This window comes from Schistocerca cancellata, chromosome 7 (assembly GCF_023864275.1).
Source record: "Schistocerca cancellata isolate TAMUIC-IGC-003103 chromosome 7, iqSchCanc2.1, whole genome shotgun sequence".
NCBI lineage: Eukaryota > Metazoa > Arthropoda > Insecta > Orthoptera > Acrididae > Schistocerca > Schistocerca cancellata.
In genome coordinates, this window is record NC_064632.1 from 65,790,644 (window position 1) to 65,811,407 (window position 20,764).

General features: G+C 39.5%; 1 protein-coding gene across 5 annotated transcripts in view; it reads right to left on the bottom strand.

Moving 5' to 3' along the window:
- The window catches only part of LOC126092382 (anillin-like), a 137,312-nt gene that overhangs the window by 19,101 nt on the left and 97,447 nt on the right, over positions 1 to 20,764 (bottom strand). For all 5 annotated transcript variants that reach the window (XM_049907942.1, XM_049907941.1, XM_049907943.1 and 2 more), the window contains 2 exons: positions 13,577 to 13,824; positions 8,446 to 8,622 (listed from right to left, as the gene is read on the bottom strand). In XM_049907942.1, the coding sequence (XP_049763899.1) occupies positions 8,446 to 8,622; positions 13,577 to 13,824 (425 nt within the window). The remainder of the gene's footprint in view (positions 1 to 8,445; positions 8,623 to 13,576; positions 13,825 to 20,764) is intronic.

The window sequence follows — 20,764 nt, forward strand, 5'->3', positions numbered from 1 at the left end:
CTACCCTGGTCTTCCCACCTTAAACGTGCTAGATTTTTTAAATGGAAAGCAGGAAGTAACAAACTAGCCACAGTGTCACAACTAAGCATTTAGACCAGGGGCGGGCAAACGTTGCACGCGGCTCGTGAGCGCACAGCGTTGCACGTGTGCTGCTCGCGTGCAATCGTCGAATGGGGCAGTGGCGACAGCCGGCAGTGTAGTACAAGGCTAAGCCGCGGACGTAAATGCGAAGCGACCACTACGTAGTGAACGTTGTATTTCAAGAACCAGAAAAAGCAGAGTGAATCAAGGAAACGGAGACGTGGGGATTTGCTATCTTTTAAAAAGTAATGGGAGAATCATTTTTTCTTTGTGCAAAGACGTGAAAATTCGAAATGTTTAATATGTGGCAGTATTCTCGCTGGTCAGCGGAAGTTTAGTATTGGAGGGCGGAAGTTTAGTATTGGAGGCCATTATAATAAATTTCACAAGGACCAGTACAATTTATTGTCGGATTCTGAGCGGATGGGGAAATTGACTGAGCTTAAGAAGAGCGACCTGACGATATTAGATGCATCTGTCCTAGTTGCCGTTGTCACGAGAGATCTGCGACTTTCTCTCGTCATGTCTCTCATCTAACTGATTTAACATTTTATGGAGCACTGTTTTCAATTTTTCAGGACGACGACAATAATAGCCCAGCGGTACGTGCAAGCTATAAAATTGCGCTTAATATAGTGAGAGCTGGAAAACCATTTGCTGAATTAATAAGCCTCGGTTAAGAGCAAACATAAGTGATGAAAATTTACGTAACTGTTTGCGTTTGTCTGTATGCAGAAATTTTGTTCCAGATATTAAACGTATTGTAAACTCCACCTGTGAAAATTAAATGAAACATATCGTAGTTAATAGCTACTCTTTCAAACCATGATTTATTTCAGGCACTCCTGCTAACCTTATTCCATCATTCAATAAAGCAAGCTAGAAAAACAAAACGCATTACAGAGGAAGGAGTGGACAGAAGGTATGGTGGGGAGGGGAGGTAAGCGGGTGGCCAGCTTGCCCCTGTGTGCACGCAGAACACCTGTTAACTGCACGCGTGCAAGTGCACCGCACACATGCAGGATTCCCGCCCGCCCCTGATTTACACTAATACAGTTCTGAAGAACTGTCAACTAAAGATAAATTCAGGACACTTAGAAGATAGCATGAGAGGAGAGAGATATGTAAGCCCCATCCCAGCAGCTGGGGTTGTGACGTTAGAATATATGTCAGTCTACACTTCACATCCCCTCATCCTCACTGTGCACTGCTCTTTGTCAATGCAGCCACCAGTCTTTTCCCCTTCCCTGCTCCTCTCCTCTCTTGCCTCCCCCCCCCCCCCTCCATTCTCAACAGCCCCCCCACAACAGCCTCCGAACACTGCATCTGGCAGCCTTGTCCTGCCGTCATCTAGTTTCTTCACGCCCCGCCATACAGCACCCTTCTCTTCCCTCCACCCATACCCTGCTTTCGTACAACACAACAGTTATGCTCTAACCACAGCAGACGGAGACAGTGGTCATATGTGCATGATGTGTGCTTGCTTGTGTGAATGTGTGCGCATTTTCTTTTCTGAAGAAGGCTTTGGCTGAAAGCTCTTGGGTGACACCCTGTCTACAACTTAATTTATTGTCGTCTTTACTGTGAGTAGCAACCTATTCTTTTCACAATATTGTTGATATTCCAACCTGTACTTTCCATTGCTTGATGTTGTCAGTCTAAACAGTTGTTTGATTGTATTGTATAAATGTTACCATTTCTATGCCATCTTGCAAGTGTGGCCAATGCTCTGAAGATCTAGAGCCTTTGTTCCATTTTCATGGCTGTTGTTAGTACTCACTATGGAACATTATGTTGCTTTGTAAAATTGCAACTGAATTTTGCACAGTAAGTGTCTTATACATGCTGTAATAAATTATAACAGAAATCTATAATTACCTAACCTGTGACGTGCACCAGATATACTAACAGTGGTGTTTAGGTGCAAGTGTTGCCCAATGATGTGGACATCTGAAAAATAAGGTATGAGCTCCACATGCATAGTACTGTCAATGATCACTTCACTCATATTCACTGTGAGTTTTTACACCCTGTTTTGCACGACCAGCATCCTGGGAAGTCCACGGTGACACCTTTCCTTATATTCTACGAAGTGTCTGTGATTTTATTCTTAAAATTGCTAATTATATGCCCTTTTTAGGTCTTTTATGAATGTGTACAGAGCTGATGTTAATAGAATATTCTGTCTAAAGGTGTCAATGATGCACTGTGGAAAACAATGATTTCTGAAGTTCCTCCATCTCTTCTCTCACTGAGCTTGAGTCATTCAAGATGAATGGTATAAGAAATGTGACCTGCCAGAAGATACACCATGTCCCAAATCGAAATTACATGGCGCATTTTCAACCTGCCCTGACTGTTCGAGAGGAGCGTCAAGCGTTGTCTTCTCAGTATTGTAGCAATGACTGCCAAGTAACTATCCTTCGGCAGGTTTTTAACACAACTTCACTGGTAAGCCTAGCTCCAGTATTGTACAGGATTTTTGATTTTTTTTTTTTTTTTTTTAGCCACTATGAAGGAGCACTGCACATAACTGTGACATCTACTGAGTATACCGTATTTACTCGAATCGAAGCCGCACTCAAATCCAAGCCGCACCTGAAAAATGAGACTCGAAATCAAGAAAAAAAATTTTCCCCGAATCTAAACCGCACCTGAAATTTTAGACTCGAAATTCAAGGGGAGAGAAAAGTCTTAGGCCCCACCTCCAAATCGAAACAAAGTTGGTCCATTGTAATATGTGACACAATTTAGGTCGAATGAATGACGATACAGCTACAGTAGGTTCGAGTCTTAAGCTTAGCAGTTAAGCTTTACTAGGTAGCCATTGCTATGCATCACGCGCTCCGTCCGTATTTATACGGGTACGTTTCCTTTTTCACGTGCTTTGTCTGGTTTGAATTGATTGCTTATTTTGCTTTCATCTGGTAAGTGCCGTTCTCTTTGTTATAGGTGTTTACGTCACTCTAAGCTGAAAATGCATTACTGTACTGTGTCATGAGTTGTTTGTCGCATTCTGATAATGTGTGTTTACGGTCTGTCGCCGCTCGCGGCATGGCTTGCTTTTGTGTGCGCTAACACCGCTTACAATAAAAAAAAGAGAGGAATTGTCTCATTAGCGACACAATGGCAAGAGACTGCTATTTGTTGTTACTTACACTGCTGCTTTCTTTGATAATGATCAACAACCAAATAATAGACTGCTTTTGATAGAAGGCGTTCTGAACGAGAGTTTAGCGAAAATTTTCCTCCGTTTGAAAATCTTTGCAGATGCCTCTTTAGTACATTACATTCTGCACAGAAATTAGTCATCTTAGATTTAAAAATCGAGTCAATTGCCGTGCTTCATTTCTGACTGTATCACTATTAGGCATAAGAATAATACGAATATAAACATGACATGATATGTATATTCTTCCGCGTTTGCTGTTGTCTCACCCTAGTTTCGTAGTTTATTAGGCAGACAGGATTTAAATGAGATAGCAGCAAACACGAAAGAATACACGGCAAAATATTTATATTCGTATTATTCTTATGGCGAAGAGAATACTGTATGTGATTCACAATTCATAAAAGTTCCTATTAGCAACCATCTCTTCTCACAGGTAGGAAAAAATTCAGAACGTAGGGTTGACCATATTGACAAATCATCACAGTCTTGCCAGTCGGATTTTCGTAGTACATTCAACATTGAAATGCTGCTACATTCGGAGATGAACAATACGGAATTTGTATTTATTTTGTGGATAATGTATAAAATGCAGTGATCGAAACTTGGGGCGGAGAAGAAGGCTCGTCTTCCACCTTTTTTTTTTTAATTTATTTACTGACGCGGAGGTTTTGGCGCTAGTATTTATATTTGTGCCGGCAAAGCATGCCTATGCAGCGCTACATATATTCGACGACGGAAATCAGTTATGGCGGCACTTATCAACATTTTTCAGAACTTCCACTCACTTTGCACTCGATTCTAAGCCGCAGGCGGTTTTTTGGATTACAAAAACCGGAAAAAAAGTGCGGCTTGGATTCGAGTAAATACGGTATCCACTGAACAGTTCCGAACACCCTCCCGCCTGCCATGCACAAATATTCTATGTCACTCAAGGCAGGGTCGGTGCACTCACTCAAGTGCTGGCTCCAGAACTCACCACCACTGTATGGCACTGTAGTATGTCTTCATGGTGGATGGTGGTAGAATGAAATTACTAGTTTCTATACTTATTATTATGAGCATTATTTTGGAAGTATTATGCACTCCTATTATGTGACTGTAACTAAGCCTTACACATACTACACAGTATATGTAGGTCTTTTCTAGCTATGGAGGTATTCCCTGACTCAAACGTTTGATTTCTGTTTGTTGATAATCTACCTTCAAGCAGAATGTAGATGGTTTTGTGCACGTACATTGTCTGTTACTTTCACACCACTTCCCCACCTGCTCCAGCACACCAGACGCTTTATTCTCTAGAGCAGCTCTTAAGTTCGCAGAGACCACTACTAGAAGATCATCGGTGTATGGCACAATCCCGCTTATGGCAGTGTCCTCACGCATCAAGCTGAGATGGTGGTCTATTTTAAGATCCCAGCAGACAGTTCCACAAATGGGCCCCCAAGAGCATCTCTTGCCCCTTAAAGTTATCTTGGAAACTGTGATAGAGCGATATAGGTACTTGTGTATCACTCTCCCTGTTGTGCAAAAACACACAGGTGACCAAAGACTGATAAAGGCATTGCTGGACAGAAGCCTTCCCTAGATTTTTCCATGCCTTACAGTCTTCATCTGCTCAATTTCAATTACATCACTTTCTTACCATATTTAATCCACAAGATACCTTTCTTGATCCATCTTCCTGCCACGTGTCCGGCTAAATGTCTCACCCAATGTAATTTCATTTTAATTACAACCCAATTTACATCATCTACTCCAATTTTCCCATGATCCATTTGTTATTCTGTAATTCCCATCAGACTATCTCCATTGCTCAATGAGAGAATCTTGGTTTTGGAATACTTTCCACATTTAAACCCCATGTCTCTGACATGTCAAACTGCAAAACCATCCACAAATAAGGATTCCTTACTGTGGATGTTATACTGTTTGTGATAACCAAAAGTGAGTAACAATTAAAACATTTCCTTGATGGACACTATTCTCCTGCCCAAAACTAACAGAACTTTGCCAATTCAGTACTTTAAAAATGCACTTTGATAGAAAGGAATACAGGTTACAACATTCATGGAACTGTCCAATACATTGTACCTCCAAGTAGAGTCACATGCCTTGTCTACGTCAGCAAATATTTCAATAAAATTATTATATAAAGCAGTCTGCTTCATACTTGCTTCCTGTAGAGTCATGTCATCTATAGGGGATCGACACCACCTAAATCCACCCTAAAAGCAGCTGAGTTGCCTGGTCTCTAACGCCCAGACCAGATGCAAACTGACAATTTGCTCAGGTTCTTTCCTACACAGCTCATTACAGCAACTCTTCTGGTAATGACTGAATATGTTCAGTCCTCCTCTGATTTGCGGAGAGATACCATCATTGCCACATCCATGAGCTAAGAAACTGCCATGTCAGCCATATCTGATTAAAAATTATAAGAGAACATACTTTGATTCTGTTAGTAAGTCGAGTAGCATGATGTATTAGAGTTGATGGCAACAAGGTGCAGAGAGACATTGTAATGAGCTCAGCCTTTGTCTGGATGATGTATCCAGGAGCTGTCTGGAGACACTTCTGTCTCAGCACTGCTGCTATAGATGGCAGACTGCTTTTACCAGAAACCCTTCTGATGGCCTCCCTTACTTTTGTAGCATGTAATAATAACACCTCCAGCTGTACGTTAGTCTTTATTTATTTGCGTCCAGTTTCAGTGATATAATTCACCATATTCAGGCACTTGGGTGCACCAAAAATATTATTTATCTTACTATACAAAATACATGATGATAAAATGATGATATATTAACTGTATTGGACTGGACTAATTTCCATTCCATTTGTGTATGTAACAAGCATAGCATTAGAACTGCAAAGACATCAAACTATAGATGGTGTCTTCACTGTAATAAATTTGCAATAATTATTGGAAAAACAAACAGCCTATACTGGTAGGTAAATGGAGTGATTCTACAGGGGTCTAAAACCTATTAGGCATTAATAACTTAGGAGAACTGTATTCCTCTTCGGTTGATCACTTAAAACTATCAAATGCTGTGGTGTGCAAAGTGTCATTTTCATAGTAAGATAAATGGAATGTCTGCTGTTTCTAGGGGCCTGAAGATAGTGGATTGTATCACTGATACCAGTCACAAATAAGTAAAAACTAATACATACATCCAGAAGATATTACATTATTGCACATAAATATACAGCTGCTGCCCCATTACCCATCAGAAGAGGTTTAAAATAGGTTTCATGCAAAACAGACATAGATGTCTTCCCTAAATTAAAAGTTTTAATTCCTCCATGCACGTCCTGAACCTCTTTCAGAGCAATATGTCATCTTGGGAACTGTCTCAGTGCTGAGGTTTGTCTGGCCTTTCCCCTATTCTTCTGCTAAGTTGGTGAATCTAAATTGGATGGTGGACTGGATGAGGACATGATGGTTCCATCGGACAAATTTCAGAGAGAATCTGTTTATTCATCAAATAAAACCAGAGTTGAGTGTTTGGATGACTTTGGAATCCTGTCGCTTAGGTTTTCTACTTTCTGTGTCTTAAGTAACTTTCGATGATAAGGGTAGTGGTTTAACAACTCCACCGATACTAAGTTTGTATTTGTTCTTTCTGTAAGTGTGATTTGTTGTGTACTACACAAATGTGGCCTTTGTTAGCTGTTTAGAGGAGGAAAGCTGCTTTGTAACTGATCCATTTCTACAAGGGCATTTGCACGTTTTTTCCCCTCCTTTCTTGTCACTGCTTGTCTTAGTCTGTGTTGGCATGCTAGGTCTTTGAGCCAGTTTTTTTTACTGTAGTCACAGGTAATATAAAGGTATGTGGCTGTTGTACCTTTTACATCTTTTTCACTCCACTATATGCCACTTGTTTGGTCACTAATTTCCTGAATCACCATCTCGTCCATGTAAAAATCTCAATCTTGACTCATCACTGAATACCTCTCACCACAGTTAAAACACACTCTTCTGCTTCATGGATTGTTTCTTGACAAGTTGGCTGATCCTTACATGCCAGTGTAGTGTGTCAAAATGCCAACATTTTAAGCACCTTAAAAGGTACAGTACATAGGGCTGGACTTGAACAGGTAAACCACACTGTAATGCATTGAAGGAGAATAAGCATATTAGATGTAAAAGTAAGTACAACTGTCTTTTGCAGTTCCCCACTCATCAATTCACTTGCGTCTAGGATTTTGTTTAGGACTATATCCTTACACACAACAACACCTTTGCTAACATTCAGGGTGTTGTGTAGTTACGTAACAACTGAAAATCCCCCAAGTCATTTCATATTCTGCAGCAGCGTTACTTCATATGACATAGCAGTTTCAGCAAGCACCATCTAATTGTAGAGCCATTTCACTGAATTCACGGTTCCTGCTACACCACAAAAAGCCTTCTGAATATAAAAAGGCAACAACTTCTCCATGTACACCCCTCTCTCTTTTCAATTACACACACATTCAGGCTGTTGACCACTCTTGTGTTCCCATCATTTACTCACGTCTTAGATTGTGCATTTTCAGGAGGGCTGAACCTGACTTCTCTTAAAGGGCTGGGTATTAGGATTACACTATGCCGGGTGAGATTTTACTGAATGTAGTAAACTTCATGGACATTCAGTGAGCAAATGGAGCCTTGTTTGCCAGAGGAAGTCCTATACAACTACGGCATTGCAGGTTCCCTAAAGGTTGCTCGTTAATGAGTGTTCCCCGTCAACAGCCACGCACCCAATGAGCATGTGGTATACCTTTGAGTTTTTATTTTATTTATTAATAGAAGGTTGCGCCATTCTCAAGGATCTGGCCAATCAAGCAAAGATCCCCACTACCTGTGACACACAACATTCCACTGCTCTTCTGTGCAGTGGACACTGAAGCATGCATAGGGCCTGTGGTTACTACATCTAATCTAATGACATGAATGTGGCAAGCATTACTTCCAAGTCCATAATTACCATAGCTCCAACAATTATTGGTTGTCTTAAACATAAAATCAGTTTAAACTTCTTACTATGTGTTAATTGCAGGAATTCTGATTTAGATGTACAAAAGATGTTTTACTTAATGAGTCAGAGGTCATCTTGAGTATATATTTTAAAGCACTATTTGCTACAAATCTTTAGTACTTATTACAGTAAAAGCAACACAGAATACAAACAACGCTTCAAGAATACCTTGTTGAGTGTGAACTGGGTGCGATGCACTTCTTTCAGAGAGAACACAACATAGCCAGCAAGTTGAAAGCTTGAAGTTCGAACTGCAGAAGGACCCGCAGGGGACTGGACCGTTGGCATGATCAAACGCGACTCCTGTTTCACTTTCTTTGGCGTTAGTCTTAGTTTATTGCCTTCCTGTTCACAAAAGGAAAAATTACAGGCATGTTATAATTCTGACAAAATATGGTAAAAAAGTAAAACAACAACAACAACAACAACAACAACAACAATAATAATAATAATAATGATAATAATTTTCTCCCTTTGCCAGTATAGTGTACGTGAAGGAAGTATCAGTTTTTTCTTACAGTAATTGATGGTGCTGCCCACTCAGATACTAACATTTACAGACAATATAATCAAATTCATGCTTCAACATTTATAATTGTTTTAAGCTGTATAAAACAATTTGATTGACAATAAAAGTTCCTCTTGATAAAGAAATGGCAAACAGTTTCATTAAATGCCCAGAAGACAGATTATCAATTCAGTGAAATAAAAGAGGTTTACATTCACCTTTTAAATGTGTACACAAATCATACAACAGGAATATTCAGTTTTATTGCCTGATTAAAAAATACAGAATGTAGATTTCACATTTTCGTAAGTACGAAAACAGAGCTGAGAGCAGTAGTTTGCTGTATGTTCCTCTACAAATTCAGTGTACTGTATGTTTTAAAAATCTCTATTAATTAACTTTAATTTTGCCCATCGTTGGTGTTACTGTTAGGGATCTGAAAATGTGGTATTTACTTTTGGCAAAATTTGCAAATGTTTTTGTAAAAAATTAGACATATGCATTTAAAAGTATGTCATGCAGCATTTTGACTGGAATGTTTGCTTTTGCAAAAACAGCTCCTTATCCAAAATGGTCTTTGCTTATTTTCTTCTTTTGGCTCTATTTAAGCTTTCAACAAAGGATTGTTTCTGTTGAGAAGCAGCAGCATTTTCCCGCCGGTGAACAGAGAACTGCTCAGATTTAAAGTTTTTCTTGACTACATTTTTTCCTCCCACCCAACTGGATACTTACAGAATCTGCAGAATATTGATATTCACCTTCTGCAGACACTCATAGCTGTGGAACTTAACACCTGACAATGCTTAAGAAGAATTGACAAGGTACTTAACATAGAAATAGAAGCAAAAAGATCTGTCCTCACATTAGGGGAAGACTTTCAGTGTGGGCACATTATGTTAACAGGTTTTGTTTACTGTTATTACAGTGCATAATACAGACACTATTAACTGGCAACTGATCGTATCTGAATCTGTCAGTTGATGCACACCCATTACCTTGTACAGTCTGAGTGTTGTGCACGGTTCTATCAGCAGGTGCTGCTGATACCCTGTCTGAAGTGCTAAATATCACATCAATTTTCTAAGACTGCTTTACAAGGTCTCTCCCTGCGACGTCTAGTCTATTCTCAATCAAAACCAATACTCCTTGCCATGCTGTGCGAAGGATTGAAGTGTCATTGGTGATCAGAGCCTGATTACAGTGGTATAATTACTCTGACATTATATTGTGGCAGTTGGCCACGAGTGTAAACAAACAAGGTCTACGGCCGGTAAGGGGAGAAGAGAGGTGTGGGAGGTACAGGCCCCACCTCCCTCTCACAGGAATGCCAGCCTACACCTATGTTTCATCTGAAGCATGGCGCTGAAACTGGTGAAAACATCTATTGCTACAAAGCACATACCAGTTATCAGAGATGACACGAAATTACAGATAAACACTATTTCTGAAAGAAAACCGATGTAATTAAATATATAAAACATGTTTTAATGATTTATTTTAGTCACTTTCACAGTCACTCTCAGCCATGACAGTTATATAAAGACTCATTATCAGCTACATCCACGCAGGATGAGCTCTCATGTTCCATTGTGTCTGTATTAGACCAGTCCTCACTAGAGTTGTTAGCACGTATTATAATGTCGTCAGTTCCGACTTCCATAACACCATCGCACCTCCTGTAATCATATTCCACTTTGTGCACCTTTTTGCAGTACCCTTCCCAGTCATTTGGAGTGACAGAACTGATGGCATTGTTTCTCAGCTTCTTGTGGTTGGCTGCTCACTTATCACCGGAGACGTTGTGCTCCATCACGTACAGTTTAATTTTTGCCCATGCAAGTTCAATTGTGTTCAGGTTGCAATCGTATGGTGGCAGGCGAACAATGGCGTGGCCTGCACTCTTAGCCAGTTCATCTACTACATAGCTCTTTTTCACTTAGTTTATTGTCTGCACAAGAGGCTACAGTTCAGCCTTTGTCATGCTGTCATTGCATTTAACATTACTTTTTTGTAGCCATCTATCACCACCACGTTTGGATAGTACAATGATGGTGTTTCGCTCACCTGCCTACAGTGATACGACAAATTGTCCACAACAATGACAGAATTTGGCAGAAGATTTGGGAGCACCATCTCCGAAAACCACTTCCATACATTCCGAGTTCGTTTAGACACGATAATCTCCTTGCAACGATTTTGTCCAGAACTTTAGTTCTGCTTGCTTCACAAACCTGTTTCTCGAGCCTTCTGGAAGCACTTTCCCAAGCCATAACACCCAATCCATCTTGTAGCTTCTGCCAGCATTTGCTGCATGTCAGATTGCTTTCAATCCATGACTCATCAGGGTGATAAATATTTTGTTGAGCTTCCCTAATGCTCTTCGTGTGTGCAAGGAAACGAGACTGCCAAAGAACAATGTCACCATGTTCTAGCAAGAGATTTCATTTGCGAATTACAGATTTCCACACAAATCCCATCAACTTAAGTGAAGTTTTAAACAAGGTACTACCCCATCTCCAATTTATCTTCTCGCACTGTGGTGGAAGAACTTTTGCCATGCAAGGAACTACTTTCTGTTGTGTGTAGAACTCCGCTATGGTATTCCTTATAACTAATTTACTGAAGTAATCAACTTCCTCTTTAATATTACTATGTCTTTTCCTAAGTGAAACAAAATGAAATAATTAAAACCAAGCAGATGCCACATTGGAAGCATTGTTGTATACAAACAGATTTACACTTGTACAGTACAAATCAGGACTGAGTATCAGGCTATTCGCTTGGATGAGAGCTTGCAAACGTTCTAATCCTATCTAGGGTTCATATACTATTACAGGTGTAAGTGGCAGCTCTCTTACAGGCCTGAGTGATGGGGTGTAGCAGCTTTTATCCTTCTTTTTTGCCTCGCAGCATTCCAGCACATTACGCATTATTTTACAAGCACCACTTCATACTACAAATCTCCCTTTCCTTTTAGAGGATGCAGGAGTCATACTTGACTCCCGTGATGGACCTGGAGCAGCGTCTTCACTGATTTCAAAATATGAAACAAGCAACAAGTAATGCACAACACAAAGCATAACGGAGGATATAGGAGGCATTCGGCAATGGCTGGCAGCGCTGTAAAACCGGGGGCACAGCCCTGACCTCTACTGGTAACTTTAACAACGACAGATCAAAACACCCCCACCTACAACTGCCACAATATACTGTACGAACAATGCTGGTGATAGTGCTTGTGTCATTTGAAAGCCTTTGCATATGAAGAACTTTAGATGAACAAAACAATGTGGATGAGGCTTCTACAAAACTTCACTTAGTTTGCTGGAATAGTAAAATACAATGGCCAGTCACATTAATGTGACCAACTGGCAAGAGCCTGAATAAACATCTTTTGCACCATAAATGTGAAAGAAGAATGTCAATACGGTTTTGGAAGGTACAGACACGGATGTGGACCCATGCCGACTCCAGTGCTGTGGCCAGCTGCGATAGGTTTCGCAGTTGAGAGTTCATGGCATGAACAGTCAGATGTAGGTGGTCCCACAGAGTCTTGATTTCATTTAAATCAAGAGAGTCTGGTGTACATGGGAGTACAGTAACCTCATCCTGATGCTCCACGTACGTACACTGCGAGCTGTGTAACACGTTGCAACGTCCTGCTGGTAGATGCAATTGTGCCGAGGAAAAAAAAACTGCATTTGGGGGCAGACATGGTCTCCAGAGATACATGCATACGTGTGTTGATCCACTGTGCCTTCCAGAAAGACGAGATCACCCAAGGGATGCCAAGGAAACATACCATAATGCTCCTTCCTCTGGGACCATCTGTCATCTGAAAATCCCCCCCACTGCCACTCAATACATGCCCAGTTGCATATGGGCATGTAAATTCTGGCCTTCATCACTGATGAACAGCAGTCAGCATCAGTGTGTGAAGCAGGTACCAGCTTCAGAGGCCATAGGCATCAAAATTTGCTGAACAGTCATTGAGGAGACACTCTTGGTAACTCCTTGATTCTTCTGAGTGGCCAGTAGCTCAACAGTTGCACATCTATTCACCCGTACACATCACCACAGCCGTTTTTCCCCTTTTCACCTACGGCCCGTGGTGCACCACACCTGCTTTGGTGCCAGTTTTGGATAGTGCTATTCTGTCATATACAGTGTACTTTAACACGGGAGCAGGCAAACAGTTTACAAATAACTGTTTTGGAAATGCATCCACCCTTGGCCCAAAAGCCAATGATCAAATACATTGCTCCATTTCTACATTATGACAACAAATGTACCTTTTCCTGCATCCCTTGAAACACTTTATATACCCTCCACTGCTAATGCTGTCCCCTGGTGTTTGTGAGTGGTTATTGCACCATTGAAACGTAGAAGGTGGTCTCACTGATATGACTGGAGTGTGTAATAATGGTACAATTATAAATGCAAAAGTAATGTCTTCAGTTTATCTTTATCAGCAGATATCCAAACTCCTTTAAAGCAATCAGCATCTATTGTGCCTGTAATAAGAAAACATGAATTGTTGTGATACACTCAAAAGCTAGTGGAAAACAGCAAAAATAAGCAATGAAAGAAGGAAGATTGGATTTCACTGCTCTATCAATGAGGTCATTAAGGATGGAGCAAATATTTGGGTTGGAGAACAAAAATGGCTGCATCCTTTTCATAGGAACAATCCTGTAATATGTTTTACATGATTTAGGGAAATCATGTAATATGACAGAGAGCAAACACAATCACACAAATTATTAGTTCTGCATAAATCAAAGCTATTACCTTCTTCCCACTACTCCCATCAGTAATTTGATACTTGACATTGTGAGGCAAAATCTCCTTTTGTGTTTCAAGGCTGTAGACCTCAAGAGTAGCCTTAAAATCAGTGTAGAGGCCATTTAACTTCAACGGTCCCTTCCACATAAGTCCAGGTGTGCCCTTTAGCGCAGTAGGTGATGCAGCTAAAACAGGAGTGCCCAACACTTGTTCCTGAGAGCGCAGCAGACACATGAAATGGTGGCAAGTATTACCTGAAAAAGATAGATTCTTTAAGTTGTGTTTACATAGACCATGTTTTACAGAAAAATGCGGCAGCAATAATGTTGCCCCCAACATCGACACAATACATGGCAATATCAGTGATTTGTATTGTTGTGTCATATCTACCTCGACATTGTATCAAACGTATTCTTCAGTTTAAAAGATATGAGACTCTTGCGCAATTGTGGAAGTGTGCATTTTGTTGTCTCTGGTGTTGTGTGTATGAATGTGTGTACTTTTATGAGAGAAAGGGCAAGAGCTTGAAAGTACGTTGAATACTGTGTTCTGTTACATGTTTCATGGACCACACATCTGTATATTATAGACGAATGGTTGCTTTTCCCTTATTTTGAGTATTTTTCCATCCAGGAATTCCCATTACTGTTAACAAACACATGATCGGTATTTCAAATAACTTTTATGAATTTCTTAAGTTGTTCCAACAAAGTGTTGCAAATACCTGGTATGAGAGGTGCATTGACGAGAACTGCACTTTGAGAAGCTACACTGCTATCTGAATCACAAACAGCCAGAAAATGAAAGGTGATCACCAGTCTTTTTGCAACTGTTATACAGTCTTTTATATCAGTGCTGATCATACCAGCGAAGAAACAATACAGGTTGGTGAAGAACTTATACTAGCTATATATCAGCTAGAAGGCAAGAAAAATGGTGCAATCTTATGACACAGCTCGATATCAAACAAAATAGTAGAAAGGCATGGCAATTACTGAAGAACCTTGGAAACGACCCAACAGCTACTCCCTCGGCCATCTCTGATATAACACCCCAAGGAAGAACTTGCTACAGGTCACCATCTCCCATACACAACATGGAAGGTACTCAATAGACTGAGAACTGGAGTATCTCGGTGCAAGGAGAACATGAAGAAATGAGGATTCATCTCAGGGGACGAACAATGTGAGTGTGGTGAACCCCAAGACCATCGGCACCTACTCAACTGCAGGAAACTGTCGGAACCTGTGTTCATGGACGATCTGATTATCACCAATGATAAGGCAGTCTGTGCAGCGGAATTCTGGGCAGCATATGGAATATAAATATGCACATATTCTCTGTAATATATATGTATGATATGCTATGTGTAATAAATTATATTTAATGTTATGTTCTGGACATGTATAAATAAATTAAAATAAATACCAGTCCTCAGTCGAGTTACTTTTAAAAGATATTCAGAATCATATTCCAGCACTCTGAAAATGGTATGTATCCAGCATCAGTTCACGAGTTGCAGAAGTAGTCCTTCAATTAAAAAAAAGGGAAAGCGTCCACGATGTTTGATTTCTCTTTCCCTCAGTACTACTTTTCTCTGAGAAATGCATGTGCAAGAGAGCCTCACCCGCTTCCACTAGCTACCTTTTGTCCATTTCACAGCTGTAGTATGGCTCATGGAAATGCTTCTGGCCTGGAAATCTATTTCTGCAAACATTGTCAGGCAACAATGGCCAGCAATGTTAAGAAACTGCGGCTAAAATTCTTCTGGCTTGCAAGGTTGCAAAACCTGTGGCTGGAATGTTGCCAGGCAGCCCTACCAGTATCTGTTACTGGCAGCATGTAATTTTCATTGCCTGTGTAAGCACACCTTTAGTAATGTGTATCGCAATTATAGCAGCAATAAAAGACAATTTAAAAAAAGATATTGTTATCAGCAAACATAACAAATAAACTGAGTAATGTTCTCACTTTAAGACTGAACTGCAATTAAAGTTGTTGCACAGTACAATATTCTGATGTCATGAACAATCTAACACACGTGGTAGTACGGAAAATGAGAAATATCCCTTGTTTGAAACACAATTCTATATATTAGGGGGAAAAAACACACCAGAGCCTCCAATTTGAGTTGTGCTGTTAATGAGCTTTTATTGTATTCCGAGGCCTACAGCTCACCATTCTATGCCAAACTCACTCCAGGGAATGGCATAAGACAATTTCAAATGTAAGTTTAATACAAATTAATTAATGTTTAACATGTCCCATCAGGATGGGGATCCTTCAAGGATTTAGAATGATTGAAGGTACACTTTAACAAAGGAAAGCCATAAAAAAAAATCTGTGTACTGAATGAACAATAAGTATCACTATAATGTTTAGTGCTACTCACGCTTATGCCAGCTGAATTTAACCCAGTAAATTGGAATGAAAGTTTGTACTTCAAAAAAAGCTGGTGCCTCCTTAGCTTTAATAGATAGCTGCTGTGTAACCGCTATTGATAGCCAATATTTAATTGAATTCTATGGTATTTTTCTAAGAAAATATTTACCTACATCTCGAAGTACTGAGTCCTGTTGAAACTACATTACTATTTGTCATGCAGCTTTACAACAAACATTGATTTTAGCTTGATTTAAATTAGTCTTGATTCTCAATTACTTGCTTTATGTTAGTCCAGGAACTTATTGAATGGCTTCCCACCAGAGTACATACTCCATTCTGAAACCTATACAAAGAGGCAAAGTCTACTGGAAAATTATCTTTGTCTTGTATTGTGACAGTGTAAAACACAGTTCAGCTGAAACTGATTTTTATTATCAGCAACAAAAATCATTGAGGAGTATGTGGACTAGGAAGCGAGTTTGACAATTCCACGGTCCTCAGAAAGGCTTCTGCTGGATGTACAATAATCTACATTACACAAGTTTCTTCTTACCTGTCCTTATACTGAATAAACCCTGTAATTAGTTTAGGTGCACTGGACCAGGATATATAATTCCATAAGTAAACAGGAAGTGAAAATGTGCAAAGTAAGCCAACAAAATGATAGGTGTTTCTAAAGACTAAAATGCTGAACACATCTATTAGTTTATCTGTGTTTAGCCAGTTTTAACATCTGTTGCTAACAGGTAATACATCAGGATAGTTTTTCATGTTTAGTTCCGCTCATATTATGCTTTTTATTGCCTTCTCAAAGGAGAATCCTTTACAAAAGTCAAACTGAGAAGAATTAACAAGTTCTGCTTAGTTAAAGAAATCAGTATTCTTTCATAAGCCACTTTTTCAAACACTTTTGAGAATATTGGTAAGAGTAATGTGATTCTGTAGTTAGAGGTCATTTGCTATCTGCTGTTTTGTAAGCAAGTTTTACTACAGCATATTTAAGGCTGTCAGAAAATATGACCCAAGTCATCTATTCAGTATAGGATAATCTTAACTCAGCACAAGGTTGTAATATTATGCTAGAAGTACTACTATAATTACTGCTTTTTAGTTAGCCTAAGAATTTTTTAATCTTCCTCTTCTTGCTAGATCAAGCAGCTGCTCCATGGAGGTGCGCCCTTCTCAGAGACAAGCAGCGCTCCAGTGAATGCTGAAGATAATGACAATAAAAGAATGATGTCACAAGGATGGCAGCAGATTCATTTTGTTTCCATCCTAGGAAGTGGAAGACTACTTAAGTAATGTAACGAATATAAATGTTTATCAACAGAAGTGTTCCCAGCACCAATATTCAATTACTAACAGCAAAGCAAAAGAAGATCTCAGGTGATCATGTTATGGTTCCTGTACCCTTTCAGCTCTCACTCTAACTACAAATCAGCTGCGGCAGAACACAGTTAACACTTCAGTACAAGCTGCTGTAATTTACTTTGCAATAGTGGTTTCAAGTGTAACTACAGTTGAAATTTCCTATAATGACATCAGTTACTACCACAACTCCACTATAACATTGTGATTTCTGTAGTATGGCCATTTTCCTTCAGAGGAGCATACTTCTCATGCCTGCTTAATACGCCAAATGTATATAGGTGTATCCATCTCGTGCATAATGTCATTTTCTTGTCCTAGTGTACTCATACTACAGTGATGGTAACTATCACAGAACTCGTCAACAGTACACATGATGTCAGTTTCCATAATTTCAGAACATGGCCAATAAAAGGTAGAAGACAAAGTAAAAGTGGCTCATGAAATCAAGAATGGAGCTAAAATGGTTGATAAGCGTCATCAATTTGGCCTTCGATTCTTCAGTCCAAACAATTGGAAGAACAAATGTGAAAACATTTCTTCATTTGTACACAATGGATCTAAAATTAAGGTGTTACGAAAAGCTAAGCAGAGCGACATGGATGAAACGCTGTTTAAGTGGTTTAAGCAAAAGTGAAGCATCAGTGTACCCTTTAGTGGGTCTTCCCTTATGGTGAAGGCAGAATTTGCCAAGAAATTAAAAGATGAGGAGTTTGTGTGCACCAGTAGCTGGATTGACAGATTTGAGCAATGTCATGGCATTACTTTTGAGCGGTGAAGCCAACAGTGTAAGTACTGAAACAATCCAACAATGGCTTGCTAACATGTGGCCTACAATTCGTGAAGGATATGCAGACTGTGACATCTTTAACGCAAAGACTGACATATTTTTTAAATGGACACCTGACAAAACTCTGAAATTAAGGGGCGAAAAACGTGTTGGTGGTAAGTAATAAAAAGTAAATCAAAAAATTCTAGGTGTTTTAAGCATGTAAAACATCTGCCGGTTGCACTACAATGTTAATAAAAACTTCTGGATCACCTCCAAACTCTTTGTAACTGAAATAAGGAATCAGGATTGGGAGCTTAGAAGTCAGAAAAGGACTGGTTCTTGTTGACAACTGTCCAACACATCCTACACACTCTGGTCTGAATTTTCAGCTTATTTCTCTTTCTGCAAATACAAGCTTATTGCAGCCCATGAACCAAGGGGTAATTAGGAGGCCAAACTACCATTATTGTACGCTCATATTACTGAAAATGATACACTGCATTGAAAAAAGCAGGTTTTTTTCTATTATACAGATGGATGTGATCAGAGGCATTCCCAAAGCCTGAAGCCGGGTCACAGCCTAAACATCAAGAACTGTTCCCGCCATGCGGGAATCATATCTGAAGAAATAAATGCTGTCGAAACTGAAGACACATTCAATGACACTGATGATCTGCTGCTATCTGCATTGTTGCCAGAAATCAACTGTGATATTCTCAATCAGTGTGACTATAAAACGTAGGTGAGAGTAGATGATGACCTTGTTACATCTGAAGCGCAAACTGAAGATCAAATAGCAAATGAAGTGAAGAATCAGGTCCACAGTGACCACGAAGTGAGTGAGGGAGATGAAGAAGAAGAAGAAGAAGAAGAAGAAGAAGAAGAAGAAGAAGAGGAGGAGGAAGAAGAACAAAATAAAACTCCTATCCCTACTGTGATTGACACTTTATAAGCCATAAGAGTTCTGATCATCATCTATGAAACTAGGGGAGGGAGCAGTGTTATTGCAAATGTAATAATGAACACAGCATGTAATTTAGAAAGTGTGTATTGGGCACATAGACAGCAGAATAAAATGACTGATTACTTCTCTCCTAAGTAAAGAAGTTTGATGGGTACTCAACAGGCTTAAGAATGAATACTTTATGTAAAATAAAACAAGGCTAAACGAATTTGTTGTTTTCTGTTTGCTACCACAATATATTGAAAATATGGATCTCAGTTAAGATGACACACTTTTATAACAACATAATTCTCAAGGTCCTCTGAATGTTGTTATGGCCAGGTTCCACTGTGCTATCTGTCCTGCAGTTGTATTTATCCTGGGAAAAGCCTGGGGCCCATGTTGTAAATCACTGGGATTTGATGATGCAGCTCTTGTCAAACTGGATGCTTTTAGCAATCAGTTTTGCAAATAGCCACTTACTAGAAGCATTCAGATACAGCCCAGACTGTGTGAAATGTGACCAAATTAGGAATGATGGATCATTCACATCCATGTGTGATCTCCTTTTCCCCTGAGTGATTATCCTATTTCTGTATTAACCCATTCCACAGAGCACTCCTTCCAGGACTTATCATACTACATAAAGAGTGACAAGGTGTTAACACTAGTGTAATGTTCATTCTCTGCAGTATGCTTAATGTGTTCCTAGCTGTACAATTAAGATTACAGCCCAGAAAGTTACTTGTACCTGTGACTGTAATTACATGGTCTTTTCCAAGATCCTACCCAAGAGAGCACAAATAACAAGTGACATAGCTGAGTCTTGCATGTGGCTGCAAATACTAGTTACCTGGTACTGACTACCTGGATAGTTTTGTACTAGTTGTGACATACCCCGCCCATGGATACTACTCAGCAATAAGACTTTCATGACGATCTTAAAATGGAGCTGCTCTGTGACAATGATGTAAAAGTTATGATGATGCAGTATCAAATACTCTGCCCCTCTTACTCCAGTAGTGGAAGAAACCAGAACCCACAACATTACTGTATGTGGCAACAGGTGCGTAGCTGTGTGAGCAAAGAGAACACACAGTCCAAAAATCAGAATGCACCCTGAATGATCAGAACACGTCAGGAAAGGAAATAATTCAAACAACAAAATGACTCTTCAACTGTAACCAACACAGTAAAGATATGATACAAAAAATATGGTGAAATATGTAAATTAAAATTAAGATATATATGTCATGGTTAACTTAGAACTTAAGAAAATTCAAAAGAATTTACAGGAATGGGAGACATCAGCCAACCAATGGGAAAGCTTTCCCCTGGTGAACACACAATGCAGAGTGCTGCTGAGACTGAAGACAGAAGCATGTGAGATATGTTTGCTGAAAGAGCACATTCAAATTGTCAATATTATTTAGTCAGTGTAACATAGATAAGGTGATGCTACTGAGTACCAAGTACTCTACCCAGAAATAAACTATGAGGATAATGCCACAATTACCATATTTACCCAATTATAAAAAGTTTTTTCCCCCAAATTCGTCATTCAAAAAATAAAGGGTCATTTTACATTTACGTAAGAAGCTTTGGCTTGAGGTTTCACACAAATTTATTTTGGAGAATTCCAAAGGGTAGGGCTTAACAAACCAAGCTTGCATTCGAATAGACTAGAGATTTCCTGGTATGCAGAAGTGTTCCTGCGATTGCTACA